Source organism: Salminus brasiliensis, chromosome 4, assembly GCF_030463535.1.
Source record: "Salminus brasiliensis chromosome 4, fSalBra1.hap2, whole genome shotgun sequence".
NCBI classification, from domain to species: domain Eukaryota; kingdom Metazoa; phylum Chordata; class Actinopteri; order Characiformes; family Bryconidae; genus Salminus; species Salminus brasiliensis.
The window spans coordinates 5,929,378-5,954,949 of NC_132881.1; the positions used below are offsets into that span (position 1 = coordinate 5,929,378).

General features: G+C 39.9%; 1 protein-coding gene across 4 annotated transcripts in view; it reads right to left on the reverse strand.

The window, feature by feature from the left end:
• Positions 1 to 5,349: 5,349 nt before the first annotated feature.
• The window catches only part of ablim1a (actin binding LIM protein 1a), a 76,424-nt gene continuing 56,201 nt past the window's right edge, over positions 5,350 to 25,572 (reverse strand). For 2 of the 4 annotated variants that reach the window (XM_072677399.1, XM_072677400.1), the window contains exons 12-21: positions 24,932 to 24,967; positions 22,972 to 23,098; positions 21,563 to 21,646; positions 20,166 to 20,213; positions 17,657 to 17,785; positions 16,235 to 16,320; positions 15,593 to 15,698; positions 14,679 to 14,740; positions 14,491 to 14,551; positions 13,688 to 14,279 (exon numbers count right to left, since the gene is read on the reverse strand). In XM_072677399.1, the coding sequence (XP_072533500.1) occupies positions 14,134 to 14,279; positions 14,491 to 14,551; positions 14,679 to 14,740; positions 15,593 to 15,698; positions 16,235 to 16,320; positions 17,657 to 17,785; positions 20,166 to 20,213; positions 21,563 to 21,646; positions 22,972 to 23,098; positions 24,932 to 24,967 (885 nt within the window). In that variant the 3' untranslated portion in view covers positions 13,688 to 14,133. Of the gene's footprint in view, positions 8,340 to 10,229; positions 10,311 to 13,679; positions 14,280 to 14,490; positions 14,552 to 14,678; positions 14,741 to 15,592; positions 15,699 to 16,234; positions 16,321 to 17,656; positions 17,786 to 20,165; positions 20,214 to 21,562; positions 21,647 to 22,971; positions 23,099 to 24,931; positions 24,968 to 25,572 lie in introns of those variants that run through there. The other 2 variants (XM_072677402.1, XM_072677401.1) reach the window with 2 other exon arrangements.

A 25,572-nucleotide genomic window follows, 5' to 3' on the forward strand; every position in this document is an offset into this window, starting at 1 on the left:
GAACCCACCATAAATGATAAGGCTAGTTCTGTCAGACGTATTGGTAGGCTTACTGGTGTATATTGTTGTGGGGGAAGAAAGGTTTTTTCTTTTTTTTTTTTTTTTTTCTTTTTTTAAAAACCTTGTCTTATGGCACCTGAACCAGCTTAAAGATGCAGTTGTTGGTGTCAGATCTTTGATGTATATTAAACAACCATGTCCCTTAAACCTTATAAATGGAAGTAGGTGTTCATAGTAAGTGACAAACAACCCAGACGCTCCATGTTAAGAAGAAGCAGAACTTCCAGTGTGTGTATTTCAGATGATTTTCTAGAAGAATGGGAGGAGCTTTCATACAACTCCTTCAGGCTGTTGGTTCTGAATCAACCGTGAGCGATGAAACTAGTTCTAACATACTTACAGCTGCTGAACGGAGGGCTGTTATGAACGTGGGTCTTGGTTTATTGGTCCAAATTTAACTCTGCTCTGTGTGGTTGCAGGTTTGGGGCATTGCTGGCCCGATGTGGGTGCTCTGTTATTTCAGGTCTGCCAGAAAGTGAGAAGGTCTTCCTCTGAGAGTACTGCAGTGTTGCAGTAAGAGGGTGTTTAATATTAAGTACAAGATGATGAGGTGCTTGTTTCAGGGTTTGCTTCTGTGGGCTGTTTTTTTCTATATTTAGTAGAAACTCTCTTTTTTTTTTTCCACACTCAAAGTTGAGCCAGAAGTTGAAAACATATTTTTAAAATTCACCACCATCAAGAACGTTGTGTATGATGTCACATTAGTGGGAGGAGTTTAGATGGATTTCACGCATCAGATAATGAATCTACCATAAATGAGAAAACTAGTTCCAGCATACTTACAGCTTCTCATCACAGCATGGTTATAAGTTTGGGCTTTGTCGTCCCAAATTTACCTTGTTTCACTTTCCACCCAGTGTTGGGGAGCAGGCTGGAGGAGTCTCTGATCCACTGTGGTCCTGAGATGCTTCAGGCTTGACTGAGAGTGACAGCTCTGTCTCTGACAGTCTGAGTGAGGGGCTTTCACCTGAAACCTTGCCCAGACTGCAGCAGTAAATAGTGAGCTCATGATGTTTAATTTCTTATTAGTCTATATTTGCTTATTGTTTTATTTTTTTTGTGTAACTTAAAAAAAAAAAAAAAAAAAAGGGAATTCTGGGACGCTGAGTTTTGACTTATTCTGCTGTTCTAGTGTTCTCGTCCGCGGTGAAGAAAAACTTATATATTAAGTTATTTTTCCAATCCACCACCATCGAGAACACCGCTCACATCCCAAGGTTTAAAAGTGATCATTGACTTTGCTGGAATCTCATTGGTTAGTTATCTAATTAATATGCAAATGAGCACTCTGGGAGTTTGTTGTACAAATCTCCCCATAGACCCCCATTATAATGGGTTCTCCCTCTCAATACACACATAAGGTCTCTCGCCCTCTCTCTCTCTCCCTGTTCGAGCGGTGTTATATGGGGGTGAGCTGGAGTTGAGCCGAGACTCAGCAGCTCATCATAGGAACTGCAGTGGAGATGTTCCTGACTGGAGGACTCTCAGGATGCTCTCTCTCCACACTTTGGAAGGAGGACTGGACAGCTGGAAGGAGGACTCTCACACTCTGATCTGTTAGAACAGCAGTTTAATCACACACACACTTTCTCTACAGTCTTTCAGCCTCTGTCTCTTCATCACGTTTCAGGAAGGGATGCAGTCCAGGAGCCAGAAGTCCAGTCAAAACAATCTGGAAAAGGGTGGTCTGTTGTTTTTAACACTGGTTCCACTGCAGAGTTTCAGCCTTTTGAAGAAACATTAACGTGGTTTTCTTGGCATCAGGGGGTCATGGCCTGGAACATTTGGGAGACAAAACATTCTCAGTGTTAAAAACAGATATTGGACGAAATTGAGACAGTCTTATTATATAAACTAAGTCTCACAGAGTCTTGTTTGTTAGCAGCTTATCGTTTTATCTCACTGTGCATTGATTGGCTAATGCGTTAGTTAGGGGCTACTAATAGCTTGTGACTAGGGTAGTCCTTCCTTTAGACCAGCCTTTCCTTTAGGCCTTATGAGAAGCTCAGCTGTTGGATGTTGGATTGTCTGGACATAAAATCAATTTTTTTACTGATGACAATGTGGGAACAATTCAGGGGGCTATCTTGCAGCATTAACCATCGCGGGGCTACCTACAGTACCAGCATTAACCATCAGACGGCTACATGCAGTACCAGCATTAACCATCAGACGGCTACCTGCAGTACCAGCATTAACCAGCAGACGGCTACCTGCAGTACCAGCATTAACCATCAGGGGGCTACCTTGCAGCATTAACCATCAGGGGGGCTATCTGCAGGACCAGCATTAACCATCAGACGGCTACCTACAGTACCAGCATTAACCATCAGGGGGCTACCTTGCAGCATTAACCATCAAATGGCTACATGCAGTACCAGCATTAACCATCAGGGGGTTACCTTGCAGCATTAACCATCAGGGGGGCTACCTTGCAGCATTAACCATCAAATGGCTACATGCAGTACCAGCATTAACCATCAGGGGGCTACCTTGCAGCATTAACCATCAGGGGGGCTATCTGCAGGACCAGCATTAACCGTCAGACGGCTACACGCAGTACCAGCATTAACCATCAGGGGGCTACCTGCAGTACCAGCATTAACCATCAGGGGGCTACCTTGCAGCATTAACCATCAGACGGCTACACGCAGTACCAGCATTAACCATCAGGGGGCTACCTGCAGTACCAGCATTAACCATCAGGGGGCTATCTTGCAGCATTAACCATCAGACGGCTACACGCAGTACCAGCATTAACCATCAGGGGGCTATCTTGCAGCATTAACCATCAGGGGGCTACCTGCAGTACCAGCATTAACCACCAAGTGTATTTATACATATTACAGGCCTTTTAACAACTCTCGAGATCATTTCCGGAGGTTGTGAGGATCATATAATGTTAGTGTAGTAAATAATAGTCGACACAGGCCCTCCAACCTGATCTTTAAACACCAGCTTTCACTTCAGTGTGGAGCTCCAGTCTCACAGCTGAAGCTAATCCTCACTAAGTAGTGTGTGAAAGTCTTTAGCATGAGGCTTAACACTGAAGGTTAGTGCTAAAACAGGTCAATTCATTGGCTTCACCGACAACGTTCTGTATTTTACTTTAGATTTGACTAATATCACATCATCATTATCATCATCATCATCAGTCTCATAAGAGCAGTGTTTGCTAGTAACTCACCTGATCTTGCTGCCTGTCTCTCCACTTCCCTTTGTCTGGAGTTGCTGGGCTGCCATCTTGTGCTTAAAGACGATGTTGCTCAATCTGCTGCTCCTCCTTAAACTAAATCAGGTGGACGTTTGATTATAGCTGTGTTTCTGACCATTTATTTACATTCTGGTTGGGAATATTTAAGGGGCGTGGATGTGAAGTTTAGCATAGGAAGTTTAGTATGTTAACAAGGTGCGGCCTTCTGACAACAGGAGTGTCCTGTTTTGGTCCTCAAAGGCTTAAACTGTAAATGTTCAAACCCAGAAGCTTCTTTCATCACTTTCAAAATATTACATGTGAAATACAAGGATGGGGAACCCTGTCCCCTTATTTTGGTGCCTCTTGGAGATGAAATCTGTCTTAACCAACTGAGAGTCCTGTGTGTATTTTGTGAAGCATGTGGACGGTGTCCTTTTGGAGTATTAAATAAGACTGAGGGCGAGTAACTACTTAGCTTGGATGTTTTAAGGTGTGGATAAAAGCTAATATATTGAGGCCACAAATTAATATTTTGAGACCAAGAGATAATATAATAAGGCAACAAAAACGGTTATAGATTGTATTTTGCAGCCGAGGCCTCCATAGTTGACTCCTACAGTGAGTGGCTCCATTGTTTTCCTTATGCTGTAAGGGGTCCACTTGTCCTACTACATGGAAGGGTCAGGTCACTGCAAATCAATACAAAGGTATTCTCACTGACCTTGGTCCTACGATTAAAGATCCTTATCCTGATGGGAGTGGTCTTCGTCCAGGACGACAGGGCCCCTGCTCACAAGGCTTGAAAGGGTCACAGAATGGATTGACTGGTAGGGAAACCTTATGCTATGGTATTCACACCAGATCTTAACCCCCTTGAACAGTTGTTGGAGGAATGGTGTTTGATCCTTCCAGTACATTTCCTAAGACTTGTAGAGCGCATTCAGAAGAGGCACTGCAGCTAACAAACTATCCAACACTTTTATGTTACTCTAGTATGGACCACGCTCTGGGACGCGAACTCAGAAGACTTTGGGGCTGGAGTTCGGGGCAGCTTTGTGGTAGGTGCGTGCACGAAAGGTGAGGAGGAGGAGTTCAGGTCAACCCCACTTTTCTCTTTGGACACTTTAGGCCAGATTTACCTTGTCATTAAGAGGAAAACAGCATTGCTGTAACATGTTTGCTTACTCAGAATGAACAAGGATACCCAATGTTTTATCATCCGTGTCGTATCATCTCTGAGGCACGGACTGACGCAAGACCTCTGAAGGTGTCCTGGTACGTGGGACCACATCATGGACCACTTCAGTGAGCCTAGGAAGACCATGACCCTGCCACTGGTCCACCGGTTGTGCTTTTTTGGAGCACTTTTGGTAGGTACTGACCGCTACATAGCAGGAACCTCCCAGGTCTTGTAATATTTTGGAGATGTTCTGGAGATATTCTGTCCCAGTTGTCTAGCCATTACAACTTGGCCCTTGTCAAAGGGGCTCAGATTCCTATGCTTGCCCTTTTTTCCTGTAGCCAACACATAAACTCCATTAATTGACAGGCTGTTCCCTTGTTGTCTACAATGTGTCCCATCCAAAAAGAGATCTGATTAGTGCTGGTCCTATGGTCACTCTCCACGCTACAGTTCAGTAACGATAAACTAATTAAGGTATTCTCACTGACCTTAGTCCTACGATTAAAGATCCTTATCCTGATAGGAGTGGTCTTCGTCCAGGACGACAGGGCCCCTGCTCACAAGGCTTGAAAGGGTCACAGAATGGATTGACTGGTAGGGAAACCTTATGCTATGGTATTCACACCAGATCTTAACCTCCTTGAACAGTTGTGGGAGTTTTTGGACTCCATCATCATTAGAACATCAATTGAGGAATATCTGTTGGAGGAATGGTGTTTGATCCTTCCAGTACATTTCCTAAGACCTAGAACGCATTCAGAAGAGGCACTGCAGCTAACAAACTATCCAACACTTTTCAACACGATAAACTAATTAAGTGTATCTAAATGGTTGATATCCAATAAACGGACATAAAATGTTTCTAATAAAGTGGCGACTGTTCAAAATTTGAGCCATGTCCATCCATGCCTTCGGTGTTCCAGAAGATTGCGCATTTTATTGACTATTTCATTAATCATTTCACTCATACATAACAATAAATGGCAGTGCGGGTTCAATATTTGTTCATACATTGTATTTCTTTTATGATGTTCAGTACATTGATTTAATGTACCAGATGTGCAGTGGAAGTCAATGAGATGAGGGTAGATAGCATTGCTTAAACAAATCAGTAATGGAAAAGAAATAGTTAGGAATATTTTGATTTAGATTCTTTTCTTTTTTTTTGGAGCCAGAGGGAATTCAGAGTTTGAGTAAAAATATGGAAGCTTACGGAATGCGCCGTCGCGAGTGGTGAGAGAGTCAGGCATAAAGACATACCAACATACAAGCATACATACTGTACACTAAAACATCTACATTCAACTCCTTGTAAATGTAACAGCTCACGTTGAGGAGCAAGCCCAACTGGTTGTGTGTTTGGACTTAAGACTTTAACAAGAAATGATAGGAAATGATATGTCTGCTTTATAAACTGGATGGGGATAACCGGATAACTAAGACGTGGGAAGACAGAAGAGAATCATAAGGGATAGAAACCAAGCACAAGAGACTTGGACATGCTGCAACATGTACTGAAAATGTAAGTAAATGTAAGTAAATGTAAAACCCTTTGAAAATACCTATATTTCTGCATTGATGACTAATTAAATGTGGTCTAATCTTTATCTAAGCCACAATTTAAGACAAACACAATCTATCTAACCTAAGGACACTCATACCGTTTTCTGTTTATGTTTTATTAACCACTGTAAGTAAACACCAAAAGTGCAGGCTAGAAAAAGTAAGTGAACCAGTGTTAATGAATTGTCTAATTGGCAAAAGCTGTTATGATTAAGTATGGGTTTCACAGGTGCTTTGGCCATTAAATAATTGCACAAAAAACCTGATTACTCACATGGTTAATGGTAATGATCCTGTTCTTCATGAGAGATTCATGAGATGGAAAAAAGACTTGGCTGTAATGCATGGTTAGACAAACTGCCTACAAATGGGACAAAAATGTAGGACTGTTGCTACTCTCTCTAGGAGTGGCCGTCCTGTTATGATCATATCAACAATGGGCAATCCTGAAAGAGATGAGAAAGAATCTATGGTTCAAAAGACATACGACTTTACAAACTTCAAAAAATTGGATGACGATTAAAAAAACAAGAATGGTATCATGAAAGGATACCACATATTAAGCTACTGCACAAAAACAAACAAACCTTCTTAAGTTCACTTACTTTTTCTAGCCTGCACTGAGAATGTGTAGTCACTTAAATAATCATTAGACCACATTTAAGTAGTGATCACTGCAGAAATCCAGGTACTTCCACAAAGTTCAACTCACTTTTTTCCCCCCAACACTACAGGCCAAAAGTATGGAAGCACACAGTCATTTATATGTTTGAAGTTCAGTGCAGTCAATTTGCAACAACTACTCAAGCTTATCACTGCTAGCGAGAGGAAGAAACTTCACCAGAGGTACATCAGAATTTTCTCAAAATGGACTTTTGTAGTTTTTAATGTTTTTAATTATTAGTTTCACTTTAGCAGAGCTAAATATGTTTTCATTTACTCTCTCAAAATGATGACATTTTTTCTCAATATTTCTCAATTTATTTTTATTTTTCTAAAAAAGGTATAATGGCTATAACTCAAAATTATGACTTAGTACCTGGAAATTTGGATTAATATTGTTAAATAAGACAATTTTCTTTTAACAATTTCAAATATAAAGTAAAAAAATTGCTAAAATAAATTCAAGAAAATAACTTCTGACCTAGTATGTCTAAAATAAGTTCTTTTCTTCATTTTGACTTGGTTTATTGAAATAATGACTATTGATTATTTTCTTGAAGTCACTGTTTCAACATCATAAGTAATTATTTCGACATTCCAAGCCAAGTCACTGTCTTGAGAAAAATTAGTTTTCTCAAAATGTCAAAACACTCACTATGTTGAAGTAATGTATTTTCTCAATTTGTAGGAGTCTTTATTTCAGTATACTCAATAAATAAAGTCAAGATTTGATCATTTCCCTCTCCCTGGCAGGAATGGGCTTCTATAAACAATTAACAGGCCACATCTTCTTTAACAGCTAATTCAACCATGGATGTTTGTTCTAGAATAGTTTGTTGGTTTTTGGTGCTGTAGCAGTTCTTTAGTGAATCCTATGGGCCAAAGCTTTCATTCTGTTCTGTTGATACCTGTCCAGCACACCTGATTCAGTTCATCTGTACGTGTGAAGCAGCTCAATGAAGGAATCACTGCAATGCACTGAAGAAGAATCAGCAGTAGCTACAATAATGAAGTTCTACATTATTGCTTCTATACTTTTGACCAGTAATGTAAATTTAATCAGCATACCTGCAACACTTACCCACTTTGGAAAACAAACAAACAAACAAATGTTGTACATCTACAATCTTGAAAATAAAGGTGCCAAGAAAGGTTCTTTGGAATAATGCCACAGAAGAACCACTTCTGATTTCCTAAAGAACTTGATTGATGACTACTTGATTGATACTTCACTCATATGTAAATAAAGGGTTCCTCACTGTTCTCCACCCTTTAGATTACCTGGAAAAATGTGGTTCTGGAAAGGTTCTTTGGGCTACCAAAAGCGATCCTCCTTTGGCATTCCAACAAGAACACTTTTGGCCCCTTTTTCTTAAAGGCTGTAACATGGTAAACTGTGGTCCTGTTACAATAACGATCCTTGGTGTAGACCAATGGAGTCCCTTCAGCTTTGGAGTCTCTTCATCCATGAGGAAAAGAACGGGATTACGAGGGAGCTGTATGGCTACGTTAGATGAGCGAGGGAGTACTGGAGTTTCGTATGGAGGTACGGCAGCATGGCTAGAACAGTCTGGCTTTCTTCTTCATGTCATTTCGCTTCCACAGGGGCAACCTGTCAAACTCCTCAATCTCCATCCCAAAGATGTCAAAGAAGGTCTCAGGGGCCAGGTGACGCTAGAGAGGGCACGGGGTGCAGACAAACGCAGAGGAAGGAGAAGCAAAGAAAAGCAGGAAGGTTAAGAGGGAAAGTGGAAAGCGACACAAGAGTGGGAACTATACTGATTTCTGTGATTTCAACAGATCGGTAGAGGTGGGAATCGCTAGAGGCCCCTCAATACGGTGGTCATCACAATACTTTGGTATGTGATCTGTTTAATATTAGTGCTGCAGTGATTGGGCATTAGCCACAAGCTAATGTGTTAACCTTAACATGCTACTTCTAATAGTATATGAACATACAACACAACGCATTACACAGATCAGCCATAACATTAGCAAAATTAGTGCTACCAGAACAAAGGCATGGACTCCACAAGACCTCTGAAGGTGTCCTGTGGTATCTAGCACCAAGACGTTAGCAGCAGATCATTGAAGTCCTGTAAATTGTGAGGTGAGGCCTCCATGGACTGCATCAGTGAGCGTTAGGAGCCCATGAGCCGACTTTCCCCCCCAAAGACCTGCCGGATGTTTTGGAGATGTTCTGACCCAGGCATCTGGACATCACAGTCTGGTGTCTCAGATTCTTATGATTGCCCATTTTTCTGCTTTCAACACATGACATTCAAGAACTGACCGTTCACTTACGGCCTAATATTTCCACCCCTTGAGAGATGGCATTGTAGATGGAGATAATCAATGTTTTTTACTCCACCTGTCAGTGGTACTACTGTTATGGCTGATTAGTGTATTTTGTAAGTACTGTTATGTGATCTTGCCCTAGACTTGCTTTATTATACCTCCATTTTGCAGATTCAAGTTTAATTTGGTATCGTTAATATATGAAACTATTTCTTTACCTAAAATAGCGCAATACTACGTTTTATTGGATTCTTTCTCCCAAGCCTTCTGGTTGGATAAGAAAACTACCCCCCAAAAGCATGACAATGGATCATGATGGGACCTGGACGTGACAAGGGAAAAAAAGCAGGATTTCGTTCTAGTTGGAAGCCCTGTATACTGACACTACTGAAGAGCTACAGCACATACTGCCCTAAAGGTCATACCCAGGCATGCAAAGGTTTGTGCACCCCTGATCAAACTTTCTGTTACCGTGAATACCTAAGCAAACATAAAGTTAAAAAGAAGTTAAACCTTTTCTTTCATATTTTAACCAAATTTGTATCTTTCCATCTTTATAGTTTTAAAGTAACGAAAAAGGAAAATGGTCCGAAGCAAAGGTTTGGGCACTCAGCATGGTCATAACACCCCTTTTCTCAAGTATCATAGATTGTAAACATTTTTTGTAGCAGCTAAGAGTCTTCAAAATTTTGTTTGGGGGATTTTCACCCATACGTCCTTGCAAATGTCTTCTAGTTCTGCAAGATTCTTGGGCCATCTTGCTGCACTGCTCTTTGGAGGTTCACTCACTGCAGCCAAAAAGTTCTAAATACACTGAATCCAATGTTTCCAAAATGCATCAGGTTTCTGTAGATGTCCATTTGGGTTGTGGTGAGAACACAGAATTGGTTTTCTTCTGATGACTCTTTCATGAAGATCATATTGATGGAAGTAGAACAGTGCACCACCACTCCAGAGTCAGCTAAATCCTTCTAAGGTCTTTTGCAGTCAAATAGGGGTCTCTGATATGAATTTTAGGATGATTTTAAGGGCCTATGACTGACAGGGGTATACAAATGTATAAATTGAGTATTTTAGCAGAATGGTTGTGGGGCCTATTGTAATATATGTTCATGGGGCCCTAAATCCCTAGCAGTGTCTCCTGGAGATCCGTTCATCCTCTACTCACTTAACTATTTACAGGAAGAGATATTCTGACCAGGGGTGCCCAAACCTTTGCATGACACTGTATATGTCCCGTACTGACACATGCAGAACCGATTTTACCTCCAGTCGGGTTCTGTCCACATCTCTAGGCAGCATAGCGCGGCCACGGCTGGTTACCAAGAGCATTTCGTATGGATAAACCTTCAAAAGAGACACCCAACAGTCAAGGATGTGTCCATTCTGGGTGAGCTGCATGCAAGTCTTAAGAGTTTGTGGTGTCCTTCTAGCGCAGACCCAACCACAATGAGCTGAGTTTACTCTAGGGATGCACAACGGCTATGTTGAATCAGTATGTGCAGTTTTTCTAGTTTATCAAGAGCGCCCCCTTGCTGCCTGAGGGAAGACACACAGGAGAAGGTAAACTGATGGGCAAGGCGGCACCGTGGATTGTGTGTGAATTGGTGAGAGATGTGGTGGAGATGTGGTGATGAAAGATGAGATGATCAAAGGGAATCATTTCACAATCTGAGGACCACCCGTCAGCTGACCCTCAAACCCGTCATTCATCGTTCTCTTGGGGAAATCTCTGATGGCATTACAAAGGCTGTTACTTTAACGTATTATCTCAAATGAAGTCCACTATGTGAGCCCTTATAGGGGGTAGGGATCAAGTGAACATAAGCGTCAAGTGAGGACTTAAGCAACAGAACCCAGGCAGCACATCAAGTTCTATGACAAAGCTAACCGCCAGACACACTATTATTATCATCATGAAATGCTAACAATGTCCAAAAATATCCTGCATTACAGGCTTTGCATGGCTAGCTGATTATCTACCTGAGGCTAGCGTGCTCCAAAAAAACTGAGTGGCAATTTGGCCATGACATGTTTTGTATCTATCGTTTGCTTTTTAAAATGTAAAGAAAAGCTAATGTAGCTAATATAACCAAAGCTTATGCCAACTAGCCTTGTGTAAATATTCACCAGAATTACAATTTTTAATCAGAATAGTGGCTGTAGTTGCAGTAGTGGTAGTTTTCTTTAGCAACAACAATGCAACTTTAACCCTACGGTCAAATAAACAGATGTATGTATTGAACATGGATGACCTGCAAAACGTTGTGGAAGTTGGTGCCAGTAAGAGGCCAGAAGTGGCATGAAGCATAACATGATCTAGTTAGCTTTTCAAATGCTATATTTATAATAACTGAAATATGCCAAAAAGTAAAGGAAGGAAAGTAAGGGAATTTGATGTAACTGCTAGTTAGCTTTTCAGATGTTCTGCTAAAATAATAACAGAAACCCGAGGTATCTGCTAGTTAGCTTTTCAGATGTTCTGCTAAAATAATAACAGAAACCCGAGGTAACTGCTAGTTAGCTTTTCAGATGTTCTGCTAAAATAACAATATAACCTGAGGTAACTGATGGTTAGCTTTTTAGATGCTCTATTAAATATAACTGAACCTGAGGTAACTGCTGGTTAGCTTTTCATATGCTCTATTAAATATAACTGAACCTGAGGTAACTGCTAGTTAGCTTTTCAGATGCTCTATTAAATATAACTGAACCTGAGGTATCTGCTAGTTAGCTTTTCAGATGCTCTATTAAATATAACTGAACCTGAGGTATCTGCTAGTTAGCTTTTCAGATGCTCTATTAAATATAACTGAACCTAAGGTAACTGCTAGTTAGCTTTTCAGATGCTCTATTAAATATAACAGAAACCTGAGGTAACTGCTGGTTAGCTTTTCAGATGCTCTATTAAATATAACTGAACCTGAGGTAACTGCTAGTTAGCTTTTCAGATGCTCTATTAAATATAACTGAACCTGAGGTAACTGCTAGTTAGCTTGTCAGATGCTCTATTAAATATAACAGAAACCTGAGGTAACTGCTGGTTAGCTTTTCAGATGCTCTATTAAATATAACTGAACCTGAGGTAACTGCTAGTTAGCTTTTCAGATGCTCTATTAAATATAACTGAACCTGAGGTATCTGCTAGTTAGCTTTTCAGATGCTCTATTAAATATAACTGAACCTAAGGTAACTGCTAGTTAGCTTTTCAGATGCTCTATTAAATATAACAGAAACCTGAGGTAACTGCTGGTTAGCTTTTCAGATGCTCTATTAAATATAACTGAACCTGAGGTAACTGCTAGTTAGCTTTTCAGATGCTCTATTAAATATAACAGAAACCTGAGGTAACTGCTAGTTAGCTTTTCAGATGCTCTATTAAATATAACTGAACCTAAGGTAACTGCTAGTTAGCTTTTCAGATGCTCTATTAAATATAACAGAAACCTGAGGTAACTGCTGGTTAGCTTTTCAGATGCTCTATTAAATATAACTGAACCTGAGGTAACTGCTAGTTAGCTTTTCAGATGCTCTATTAAATATAACTGAACCTGAGGTAACTGCTAGTTAGCTTTTCAGATGCTCTATTAAATATAACTGAACCTGAGGTAACTGCTGGTTAGCTTTTCAGATGCTCTATTAAATATAACTGAACCTGAGGTAACTGCTGGTTAGCTTTTCAGATGCTCTATTAAATATAACAGAAACCTGAGGTAACTGCTGGTTAGCTTTTCAGATGCTCTATTAAATATAACTGAACCTGAGGTAACTGCTGGTTAGCTTTTCAGATGCTCTATTAAATATAACTGAACCTGAGGTAACTGCTAGTTAGCTTTTCAGATGCTCTATTAAATATAACTGAACCTGAGGTAACTGCTAGTTAGCTTTTCAGATGCTCTATTAAATATAACTGAACCTGAGGTAACTGCTGGTTAGCTTTTCAGATGCTCTATTAAATATAACTGAACCTGAGGTAACTGCTAGTTAGCTTTTCAGATGCTCTATTAAATATAACTGAACCTGAGGTAACTGCTGGTTAGCTTTTCAGATGCTCTATTAAATATAACTGAACCTGAGGTAACTGCTAGTTAGCTTGTCAGATGCTCTATTAAATATAACTGAACCTGAGGTAACTGCTGGTTAGCTTTTCAGATGCTCTATTAAATATAACTGAACCTGAGGTAACTGCTGGTTAGCTTTTCAGATGCTCTATTAAATATAACAGAAACCTGAGGTAACTGCTAGTTAGCTTTTCAGATGCTCTATTAAATATAACTGAACCTGAGGTAACTGATGGTTAGCTTTTCAGATGCTCTATTAAATATAACTGAACCTGAGGTAACTGCTAGTTAGCTTTTCAGATGCTCTATTAAATATAACAGAAACCTGAGGTAACTGCTGGTTAGCTTTTCAGATGCTCTATTAAATATAACTGAACCTGAGGTAACTGCTGGTTAGCGTTTCATATGCTCTGGTGCTTAAGCTGAGGTGATGTTTAAGCTGTCATGTTAATGGAAAGCAGTGTTAGTGGTGTTAGTTTAGAAAATGCAAGTTTGCTTATGATAATGAAGTTCAAGATAGGTTATGGCAGCTTCCTTCTGAGGCAGGACCATCAGATAATTCGGTGTGTGGCAGTTGGAGTTATTTGTTTTCCTGGACTGTTCTCCAGTGTTACCGGAAAGAGTGGTAGCAAAAGGTTAGTGGGTAGATACTTGCTTTTGGCTCCAACATATTAGGCATAGAAACTCCCCTGTCCATTCTGCTGACTGACCGATGGCCGTCTTGCAAGGGCTACGAACACAGAGCAAAGACATAGACAGTGCAAACGGACTGACCGTCCAGAAATCACAAAACAAGTATTTTTTTAATGTTTACTTCACATTAACCAAGTTACAATGAACAGAAATACAGTGATAATCCAGTATGTTGCCAAGACTGTTACCGTTCATTTTACTATATGAAGATGTACTAGGTTTCCTTGTAAGTGTCATGGTAGCACTTTATAAACAGCTCAATGTAGGATACACTGACATTAGTTGAACAATGAATTACGATGAATCATGAAGTGTAAAAAATAAAAAGGAAAGTCTTCAGTGAATTGGAAGGTTAGCAGAAGTCTGAAGGTGAAAACTTTCAAAGGAACATGCAGGTTCTGTAGCAATGGCTGGGTTCACGGACGAGGCTGGAGGAGGAGTGTAGAGTGGAAAGTGGGTAAAATAAACTTAAATAAAATGAAGACAAAGACAAACCAAAAATCATATATTGATGAAGGTGCATGCCATGGACACGAGGATGATGTGACACTTACCTGAAACTCTGTTAGGAAGACAAAAACAAAGCATTAACTCTAGTAAGAAAAAGGGATCAAAATATGGGTTTACTAATTCGATTTTATCTGAGTTATGAAAAAGCAGCTGAAGGTGGCGAATCAACTGAATACATTTTGGAATATTGGTAAAAATATGATTTATATTCTATAAAATAGCACTGTTTAAACATCAGAATATGGCCAAAAAAGTGAACTGACCTCTCACTCCGCCACACACGTCACCATAGCTGTTATACTGGGTGAAGTCAGTGGACTGAGGCTAGACAAATAACAGAGAAGAATAAGTTCAGTCATGTTCAGTCACCAAAGACCCAACCCAAGAAACTACAACCATCTAATTCACTTGTCTAACAACATTCAAAGGACAGCTTGCTCCTTTGTCTTACCCTATGCAGACCATTGCGTCCATAGCCGGGCAGTGAGCCTGTTTTGGAAGGGGAATTTGGATCTGCAGGTTCAAGGACACAACATGCAAGTATTAGAACATGAGGCATCACAAGCAGCGTTGATCGAAGTAGCCCAAAACCATCCTGCGCAAGCACTGCTGAGTCTGTGAAATAAAAACTCTGAAAATATTTCCATCATTTACAGTTTCAAAACCGCAAAATGGGAAAAGGGTCCGAAGTGGTCAGTGTGTAATAACACCCCCTTTGGCATGCATCACAGCGTGTATGCTTTTGTAGCTGCTAAGAGTCTTTCAGTTCTTGTTTTGGTTATATAAGTGTAGGTGTTGCTGCACAGTAGAGCAGTGCACCACCACTCCAGAGTCTGAGGGGGCTGATTTGACTTTCTAGCGATCTTATGAGCAGCAGTTCTCTCTGAAACAGCTTTCTCTTTCTTGGTTCTTCTCAACTTGACCTCTACTGTTCCTGTAAACTGCCATTTTTAAAAATTACAATACAAACTGAGGAAATGGCCAGTGGTTATGCCATGTTTACTCGACTAGTTGTCTTGTAATCGGGAATCTTTCAGTGGTTGAAATTTGCACACTACACGAATTATCAGTGACATAGGGTTACAAGAGCTTTGTAAGCTTTGGAGGCTCTCCAAACACGTTTTATCATGAAAACGCACACGAGAACTGATGCGATTCCAAAATGGATGTCTGTAAGAGACGAGTGATACGAGCGAATGATGAGATGAGAAAAAGGGACAAAGAGAAACTCTTCACTCTACGTCTTGTGCGGTCATTGACCTCACTGTTACTGTGCCCCACTGTTTTGCGACAATCCACATTATTTGCTTGATCTGTGAGGGGTCATAATGTTTACAAGACTGAGGGCAGTTAGCTGGGGAGCACCTGCGCTTGCGTGCCGTTGTGCAGATAGGCTCCGGGCATGGCGCTCTCGAATCAGCTGTTTCTCCTTCTCCTCCTTCAGGATGAGCTTTCCGAGACCGGACTGCATCTGTAATTACAGAGAGACACTTTGACACACACACTAATGCCACAGTGTGTCTTCACACCACTTCACTTTACAATACAGCAGCACAGATACATGTTAGCTTTTTATGGCAAAATGTAAAAATGTAGTCATCAGACCGTCAGCATGAGAAAACGTTTCAACAAGGTCTGTAAGTGAGTCAGTCACTCACTCAGCCAGTCTGTCAGTAATCACATTGCCCCATGCAGGCTGACCGGCTAGACTTTATCCGTGACAAAATAACAAAACAGTTTTCACAAGAAGGAAAAGCACTGGAAAGCTCAGCATCACCAAAAGGCCTGGAGGAACATGGAATAAAACCAATGTAGATGATTGCAGAATGCAGTCCTTGGTAAAGCAACACCTTGATGAATGAATGAACTGCCCAGTGTCTCCAGTACAAACCTAAAGAATTACACTGGACACCAAACATGTCTTCTCTGACTGACATAATTTGGGGTAAGAGGGAAATGATGGAAATCCAATTCTGAGTGGATGTACATGCATTCATGCTCTGTCACCTTAGTAAGATGCTCTTCTTGGAGCTGTCTGCGTTTTTGGAGTTCCTCCTCGTCTTCCTCTCTGGACTTCCTTCTTCCATCAGACCCTGAAGCGTTAACACACCGGTCACTTTTACTCTTCATTCGGTCATTACGATCCTTCATCATTTCTCAGAAACTTGAACACAACTACTAGAGCGTTAGCTGAATGAAGAATGAATAGAGACACCACAGGTGAGGGGAACAAAGCAGACGGGCAGGCAGCTAAATAAAAATAAATAAAAATTAAAAACAGAATTTACTTTTAAAGAAGCCACCTTTTAGTGTACAGGATATACCCTTGAACTGCACAACTATTGTACACTACCACCACCATGTTTAACAGTTGTCAGTTTTATACAAGCCGTCGATTCTTTATAAGCTTGACTGTAGACACTGACACTGGTGTTCTAGCAGCTTCTGGTTTACATTATTTCTATGCATTGGTGGTTCTTGGGTAATTCCTGACCATTTAAACCAGTTTCCTCTCAGTTGAAGGTGAAAGTTTGGGTTTACTACCAGACTTTGGCGAAGTTTTAAATACTTCAAATTTACCGGATTCAAATGTGAACATACTTTTCTAGTGTAAGAAATGTTTATTACATCAACACAGTAATCATGGGTTTCCTTGAATTGTCTCCACCTTCTTATATCTCTGTGTTTAGCCATTTTTCTGATGTAATTTGAGGGAGTTTGTCCTTGCTGCCGTTGCTCACGGGGGGTTTTAGGTTTATGTTTTAATATTTTAATTGATAAATTTTCATTGAATGATTTTAAAACTATGTTGTGTAATATCACCGTTATAAACAACTACACATTTGAATTCTCTCGTCTGATGTGGCTTCATTTAATATAAATGCTTTATGAATAAATACAAAATAATTATTTTATTTATAATTATTTTTACAACTGTACTGACATAATACATTTTATTCTATGGGAAATTATGAACATATTTTACTTAATACTTTACTTAATTGAATTCAATGCACCATCTTTTTTCAGTGAAACTAAATAAACTTTGCCCGCAGACTTTTAGAATGTGATGTTATCCAATATTATTATTATTATTATTATTATTATTATGTCTAGACCCAAAGTTAACTGGGTGTGCAGAATGTGGGTCACAAGCATTTCTTCAACATTTTGACCTAAAGTAGGCCCATTGTTTATGTAGGTATGAAGCTGGTTTGCAGTTTTATCAAGAACATTAGATTTATTAGAACACTGATGACTAGCTGGAAAGAAAGCTGGGTTCAACAAAAAGGGGAAAGGGAGGCCGCTTAAGGGAGAGTCAGCACTTGCACAGTTTATTGCTTAGTAGCACGAATCCAGGGGGAACGCAATAGCAGCAAGCTTAAAGGGATGTGAAGGCCCAGGTGTGTAGACGTTACAGTACAATACCTAGGGTGACGCTGGCAGGCGGGCATGGCCAGTAGTCTGTCTCTATGTTAGATGCTTCGTCTGGACTGGGGGCGTACGCCGAAGGAAATTTGGCAGATTTGATGATGTCATCCGCAGACTTGCTTTGGGCTGTAAAGGCAGCCGAGTCTGGATTGGTAAAGCAGGGGAACTGCACTACAACTGCACAACAAGAGCTAGGCTACAGGTCAAGCCAGACTACGTCTAAAAGGCCTATACGGCAATGGCATGAGGTGGAGGACCTATAGCAGTCTTGTAATATCAGTTATTGAGACTGTGAATTTTGGTGGGACTTGGAGGGGGGGGGGTTTAAACTACCCTAATTATAAGCAATAATTATTAATTATTAATTATTATTTATCAATTAAGGCAATGGGGGTAGGTTCTTAAAAATTATACTTAGTAAGTCATTTTAATAGTAAAAAATGGTAGATTGCCTCTTGCAAGCGGTTGTTTGCTACCAGCCAGCATTCAGCCATGCACAAAAGCTAGACCTGGCCTTTTCTAGGCCTTTTCAAGGATCCGTGGTGGTCATTTACAGCACACTCAGAAGTCTAGATACACTCATCGTGAACATGAATGTCATAGCAATATTGGGCTTTCAATGATTTCCTTGAACTGAACATACATCTTGAAAAGAAAAATCAATAAGGGTCAAAATTATACATACGGCAAACTTAATATTTGATTAAGTAGCAAGCTGCACCTTGATTAGATGCTTTTGGTATTCATTAATAAGCTTCTAGCAGAAGCCAGGTTGGATATTTGACCCGTTTTCTTGCCAGAATTTGTAGAGTTTGTTTAAATTTAGATGGTTTCCAGACACAGACCCTGATATTTAACAGTCCAAATATTTTCGATAAGGCTGAAGTCTGGACTTTGGAAAGGCCACTCCAGAAGCTTAATGTTTGCGTTTTAACCGTCTAGCTAGTGGTTTGAGTTTCTGCTGACGAATACATAAGCACTATGCACTATGTACATCCACTTTGTGCAATGTAGCAGTTCCACTGGCAGCTAAACATCCCTAGAGCATGATACTACCACCATCATGCTTAACAGTTGGTATAGTGTTCTTGGGATTGAATTTCTCAACACAAACATTATCTCATCTGACTACAAAACCTTTCTTTAGAAGTTTTTTTCTTTGTCCATGTAGTTTAGGTGACTGCTTAAAGAAACTATTGAATGCCCACTATTGCTGTGATATTCAGGTTAATGACTGCATGTGAACTTCTGACTACAACTGCAACTTTAAATTACTTACATTTATTTAGAATATATGATCAGTAATTGAGCTAAAATAAAAATTACGAAAGTGAATTTCTATGGGTCAGTCAAAAAAGCTATTTATATGGAGCATTAAAGCAGATGTGTCAGATTTACTGCTGTATAGAATTTAAAATTCGGTGACCGAAATTGTGCAGAATTTTGAAACACATCAATATGTTTATTTAAAAAATATATTATTTGTAAATTTACTGAAAGTCCGAAATGCACATACGTCTACTTTAGCACTGTTAATATAACTAATAAATTGTAATTGAGAAGACAGACATTTATAAAAAGATTTTGCAACACAAACAGATGCACAATGAAACACACAATATCAAGAGGTAAAATACTACACTGGTAAATATGATTTAGTGGACTGGATTGTTTGATACTTTTGGCAAAGCATTACTCCAAGACATATCTTACAGTTTAATACAAGCCCATGTAGTTGCAGTATTTTACCTCTCAATCTACCAGGATGAAATGCTTAACTGCGGCAATCCTAAAATACACACAGTACCAGTCAAAAGGCTGGACACACCTGCTGATGAGTTTTTTCTCTCATAATATACTTTCCTATTCGGTTTTCCACATAATACTGCTTAATACTCTCTATTATTGATGTTTTTCACTTTTTTGTACTGTATTTAAATCAGTTGTCCTTCACATTTGATGTCATGATGAATGGACCATTACTAATGCTCCAAAATGACCTGCAAATGATTTTTTTTTCACTGGCATGGGTTGCTGAGGGACCCCTAGAATTAATCATCGTGTCTCCTTTAAAATAATAATGAAATATATAAATTTAATAAAATGTGTCCACACTGTTGACCAGTACAAGATGTTCAGCACTAACAGTAATAATACTTGAATAATAATTGCTAGCCAGGAGATTTTCAACCCAATTATCCAAATCTCTGCATAATTCTGTGGTTGAGTTGGGTTTGGTGCGAAATTGTTTATTATAGAGAAACTTAACAACTCTGATAACTCTAAATTTTACACCAAAAAACTTAGATTTTCTGTTTACAATCTGACCGTTTAAAATAAGTGGAAGTCTTAATTACTAAACCTGCTTATTTTAAATGGTCAGATTGTTTAAAAGACTCAATTAGTCCTGACTGTTTATAGATTAAGGCAATGTTCTGACCATCATGCTGTAATCTTTTCAACATTTCAGAGTCACATCTCCAAATGTTCAGCTTGCAGTCCCTACCGTGCTGTTTGTAGATGGGGGGCTTCCTGTAGATGTTGACGCTCTGATCTGAAAGAGAAGGACTATTACCATACAGTGAAAACACCACTGGTTATCATGATCTCCTCAAAATTTTCTGATGAAGTCAGAAAAGCATGAGAAGTCACAAGCTTCCTGAAAAACAGAGTAAAACCGGTGTTCCAGTTGGTCAAGATTACAAGACGGCTCAGCTGACATGTCCATCAGCACACCAATAGTACAACAGTATAATAGTGCAAATGTAAAGACAATAAAGGCTAAAGTCGTGGGACACACTGACAGGAGTAATGACTGTTTTTGAGTAACATTTAAAAATGGAGAGAGGGTTTTGTGCTGGGGTATAAAAAGTGAGGGTGGACCGACAGAAACAAAAGAAGACAAACCAACCAGGAAGAGAATGTAAGATATTAAAGCCATAATCAGAAATAACTGCAACTAGAATTAGCATCAGAGACTTTTAACAGTAACCATTTTACCACACACATTTTGTCAGAATGATTATTTATTTTCTCATGATTTTTAGCTATATTTATAAAATAAAATCATTTTGTTGAACTAATAACTTTTAATAACGTTTCTGGATATTTTAAACTAAATAATAATTTATCCTCATGATTTACTTATCTTACTTGTTGTGATTCAGCTATTTTGTAACTTATTGTTTTTTTGTGTCAGAAAATATTTTTTTAAATATTATTTTCTGGTGATTTGGACAGAAAATGATTATTTTCTCATGAGTGACTTAAATTGTCGAAATAATAATTATTATTACTAAGATTCTGAGCTATTTTGTCAAATATAATGACAGTTTCTACATTATGACAAAAACTGTCAAAAATAATTACTTACTTACTAAGACTGGTTTTGTCAAAAGGAAAAAAAAAAGACTTAAGAGCACGGCCAATTGTGATCTCTCAGACGCTGATGACAAAGCTGCATGGCTCCGGTTCGAACACGGGTCATAGTAGTACTGCTTAATACTGCGGAGCCACTCAAATTCATCTACTGATTTTCTCATACCTCAGCCCTATTTTATTCAAATGACTCATTGTCTGTGATTGTAACTCAGACAGGAAAAGTCAAAATGCATTTTAATTGACATTTAAGAAAACCCATGAAACCCCAATACCCCCACTTCACAATCCGCCAATTGATGGCCGAACTTTAGACACCAAGCTTATCTTGTCTGATCTGATACATCTGACTTGGCTGATACTTTCGGGGTGAGGGGAACTCAAGGGCATCAAGCTGTTTCTGCTCCCCTGATAACAGCTTTAATAGACACACGTACAGTTAAACAGCCAGTGCTTGAGAAAGGGACGTGACATGCTGACATGTGGACAGTTGTGATGGAAGGAGCTGGGAGGCTCTCTCAGTACCTGGTAGATGGAAATGTTTGGGGGTCGGGGGCACAGAAGAAGTGCTGGCCCCAGGGGAGCTCCGGCCACTGGACGGCTCAGTGCCTCGAATCAAAAACAACCGAGGCCAAAGGTCAATGGTGGTGAACGGACTGGACTTGTATGCACACTCCTGTTGGCGTATGTGAAAGACTACTGCCTGATGGCCGGCGGTAGCAGAGGCTGCGTTTATGACAGTAACTGCTTCAGCACTCAGACTAAATGATGGAGCTCCTCAAACTGATCTGAGTGATCTAATGGAGATAGCTAATGGAGAATGTGAGCAGGAATGATGGAATTTATTTTATGGAAGAAAATTAGGGAAAAGGCAAAGTGTTTCATGGTAGGACTGGGCGATGTGGACAAATCACAGTTCTTCCCATTTAATTTGGGGCTAATAATTACTGATAATTAATATATTGATGCTGTAATGCAAAATTGGAACCTTCAGGAAAGATAGGTAAAAACAAAGGGTTGATATATGAAAATAAAATATTTCAAAGAAATATAAAGAAAATACATCAATAACAATAATAATACATTTCTATTTATTAGCTAAATTAACATATTGCACAAAAACATACAATATTAAATGTGACCTAACCTTTTCCCCTTATATATTAAAATGAGCAAATAAGCAACAGTAATGCATTTAAATATGCAGAAACCCAAGAAGCCCAAAAAATGATTTTCAGGCAGGATCTGAATCGTTTTTGGGTTCATGTTTATTTTTAGGATTGTAGTAAACTTCTGTATTCTATATTTCAACATTTGTCAAACTTGCGTTCGGAGTAGCAGCTTCGGGTCGGGTTCAGGGTTCACAGGGTTCACACCGCACAGCGAAATGTGTCCTCCGCATTTAACCCATCTGTGGTAGTGAACACACACACACTAGTGAACTAGGGCCAGTAAGTACACACACACCCAGAGCAGTGGGCAGCCAACTCCAGCGCCCGGGGAGCAGAGAGGGTAAAGGGCCTTGCTCAAGGGCAGCTTGCCGAGCCCGGGAATCGAACCAACAACCTTGTTATCGACAGCCCAGCGCTCTAACCGCTGAGCCACCACTGCCCCAGGTGTGAGCAGGCCAGGTCTCCATGGATATAAACTAGGGATGTCCTGATTTAAGTTTTTAAGTTTAAGGTAGCATCATGCAAGCACTGTTGTTTTGCTATTGGGAGTGCTAACTATTGCTATAGCTATACAATTCACTTTTACTCCACTGTCATGAATACAAATCACACTTCGAGCGCCCCCTCGTGGACAGCTGTACATGTGCATTTCCAGACAAGCTGAGAGATACAGAAGCGGCATCTGAAGTAAAAGAAGCATGTGGACAGAGGCGGTTGTGTTGTCCTGCCTAAGTTTCATAGGGCAGGTGCATGGTGTCTCACCTGGCCTATGAAAGTGCTGTGGCGAGCGTGACATCGTTGGTGTGTAACTATGGCGACTATATATGGGTGATCCAATGGAGCCTTGGCTTGTTGACCTCTGGAGGATGTGTCCTCTTATATCATAACTCTGGAAAAAAATAGAACAATGAACCATTTATCTACAGAGAATGATTATTCATTTTCTATCTGAGGTAAACAGACCTAGCTCATTATAAATTTGGCTGAAGGCTTTTCTTAAGGCATTAACCTATTCCAATGCTATCAAATTAATATGTGAAGTTGTGGTCAGACATTAACGTAGAACTTATCATGGATAGTTGCAACACATCTTTAATATATAAATATCTGTAATGTTTCTGAAATCAAAACACTTTGATAAAAAAGACTTAGATTAGATAAACACAAAGATTATTAATTCAATGCTGTGGAAAACTTTCCAAAGCTTCGTAACTTTCTGTCAGTGGTCAACTGGCTACAGCTGGTAGCTTCTCTGTGCCCACATACACTGGATTTGCTTGACAGCACTCATTAAGCTGCTTTTACACTGAATGCAACTGACAATATCGCAATTGCGATACGGGTATGTATAAAGTGTGAATGTGAATTTTCATCTTTTTCCCATCACAGATCATCTCAGTGTAACCAATTGGAAAGCAGTGGGTGTGTCTAGTAGTTTTATCAGTCTCTGAACATGAAGAGCTGTAAAATCATTTTAGATTCAGGATGGAAGCAGGTGTCGGCCCAAGTTGGTCTTTCAGGTTTGCAGTAACCAGCGTCTAAACTAGCTAAGAAAAGGTAGCCTCCACCATAAACAACTAGCAAAAACTCCCTCGCTGAAAAAAACACTTCCTAAAAGTGGTGTGGACAGAAGGTAGCACGGACATGAGCAGCGTGTGCAGCTCTCATACCACGTTCAGTGTGAAAACAGCTTTTAACTGACCAGCACAGAGTACGATGGGAATGACCCTGCCCCAAATTTAACACCTTCAAGCTCAACAAGCTCAGTTTGGCCACAATGACTAGACATATGTTTGGAAGAGTAAAAGTGAAACATCGTAGTAACTGTTAAGCATGGCGGTGGTAGCATCACACTTTGAAGGTTGCTGCCAACCAGAAATCTGCTAGCTTGTTGGTGGTTACCAAAAGCATATGGTCAAGGTTCAACTTGCTACTAAACATCAAACCGAATATTAGAAGTGCTGTAAAGTATTTTTGACCCTGTAATTATAATTATGATCCTTTGTTGCTATTTCTATTAAAGATATGAAATAATTCTGCGCCCCCCCCCCCCCCCCAAAAAAAAACAGTTCAAAGAAATGACTGAAAGCCCAAAATCGGCATGACACTCCATGAGTAGTGTCTCATCAAGACTGTAACTCACACCGATCAGCCATAACATTAGCACCACTGACAGATGAAGTGAAACACATTGATTATCTTCATCCATAGTGGCATCTGTCAAAGGGTGGGATCTACATATTAGGCAGCAAGTGAACAGGACACTTGGACAGGCGTAGGTATCTGAGACACTTTGACAGGGGCCAGCTTGTGATGGCTAGACGACTAACTGGGTCAGAACATCTCCAAAACATTAGGCAGGTCTTGTGAAGTTTTTCTAGTCTGCAGTGGTCAGTACCTAAAAAAAGTGAACCGGTGATAGGGTCATGGGCACCCAAGGCTCACTGATGTGTCCCATGGAGGTGACCTTACCTCACAGCTTACAGGACTTAAAGGATCTGCTTCTAATGCTGGTGCCAGATACCACAGAATACCTTCAGAGGTCTTGTGGAGTCCATGCCTCGAATGGTCAGATCTGTTGTGGAGGGCCAACTCAATATTAGGCAGGTGTTGCTAATGTCGTGGCTGATCGGTGTATGTCTTATGAAGAATTACATCGTGGACATGGAAATAAAGGCCTTCGCTTTTAAAGGGTTAACGACTAAAGGCAAACTGCACTTACGTCCGCAGATGGAGTCGGTGACATGGTTCTTGGTGTCTGAAAGAGTGAAGATAAACACAAACTCACCGTTAACAGCTAACCCTAAAGAACCTTCTCTAATCTCAGACCATTCTTTACATTCTGCTTCACTGCACTGGAGATGGAGCTTCAGTTAGATGTCATGGAAGCACAAAGCAGCAGAAAGGACATTAAAAGTGGTCAGTTCACTCACACAGCGAATGGACGAGTACATTCAGACCTAAACAGACACTGAGGCTTGAGCACAAACACACCCACACCCAGCTTGTGGACGTACACGTAAATATGCCTACAGTAAGAGTGACCATGACTGGTGGAAAAATCGGATGGAGTGGCTTATGAGTGATGAGGTGAATGTAGGGCTGAATGATATTGAGAATAAGTCACAGTGTGACATTTTCTGCATGTATTTTCTGCAGTAAATATTTGAAAAGCAAAAATGCATCTAGATAAGCTACACACACACTCACACTCACTGAGCAATGTATTAGCAACACTACACTATTCTATACTAATAATGAGTAGCCTCCTTTTGAGCCTTTTAAATTAGTCTCGATTCTACATGGCATGGATTCCACATGATTTTAGAAACATTCGTTTGAGGTTTTGGCCCATGAGTGCAT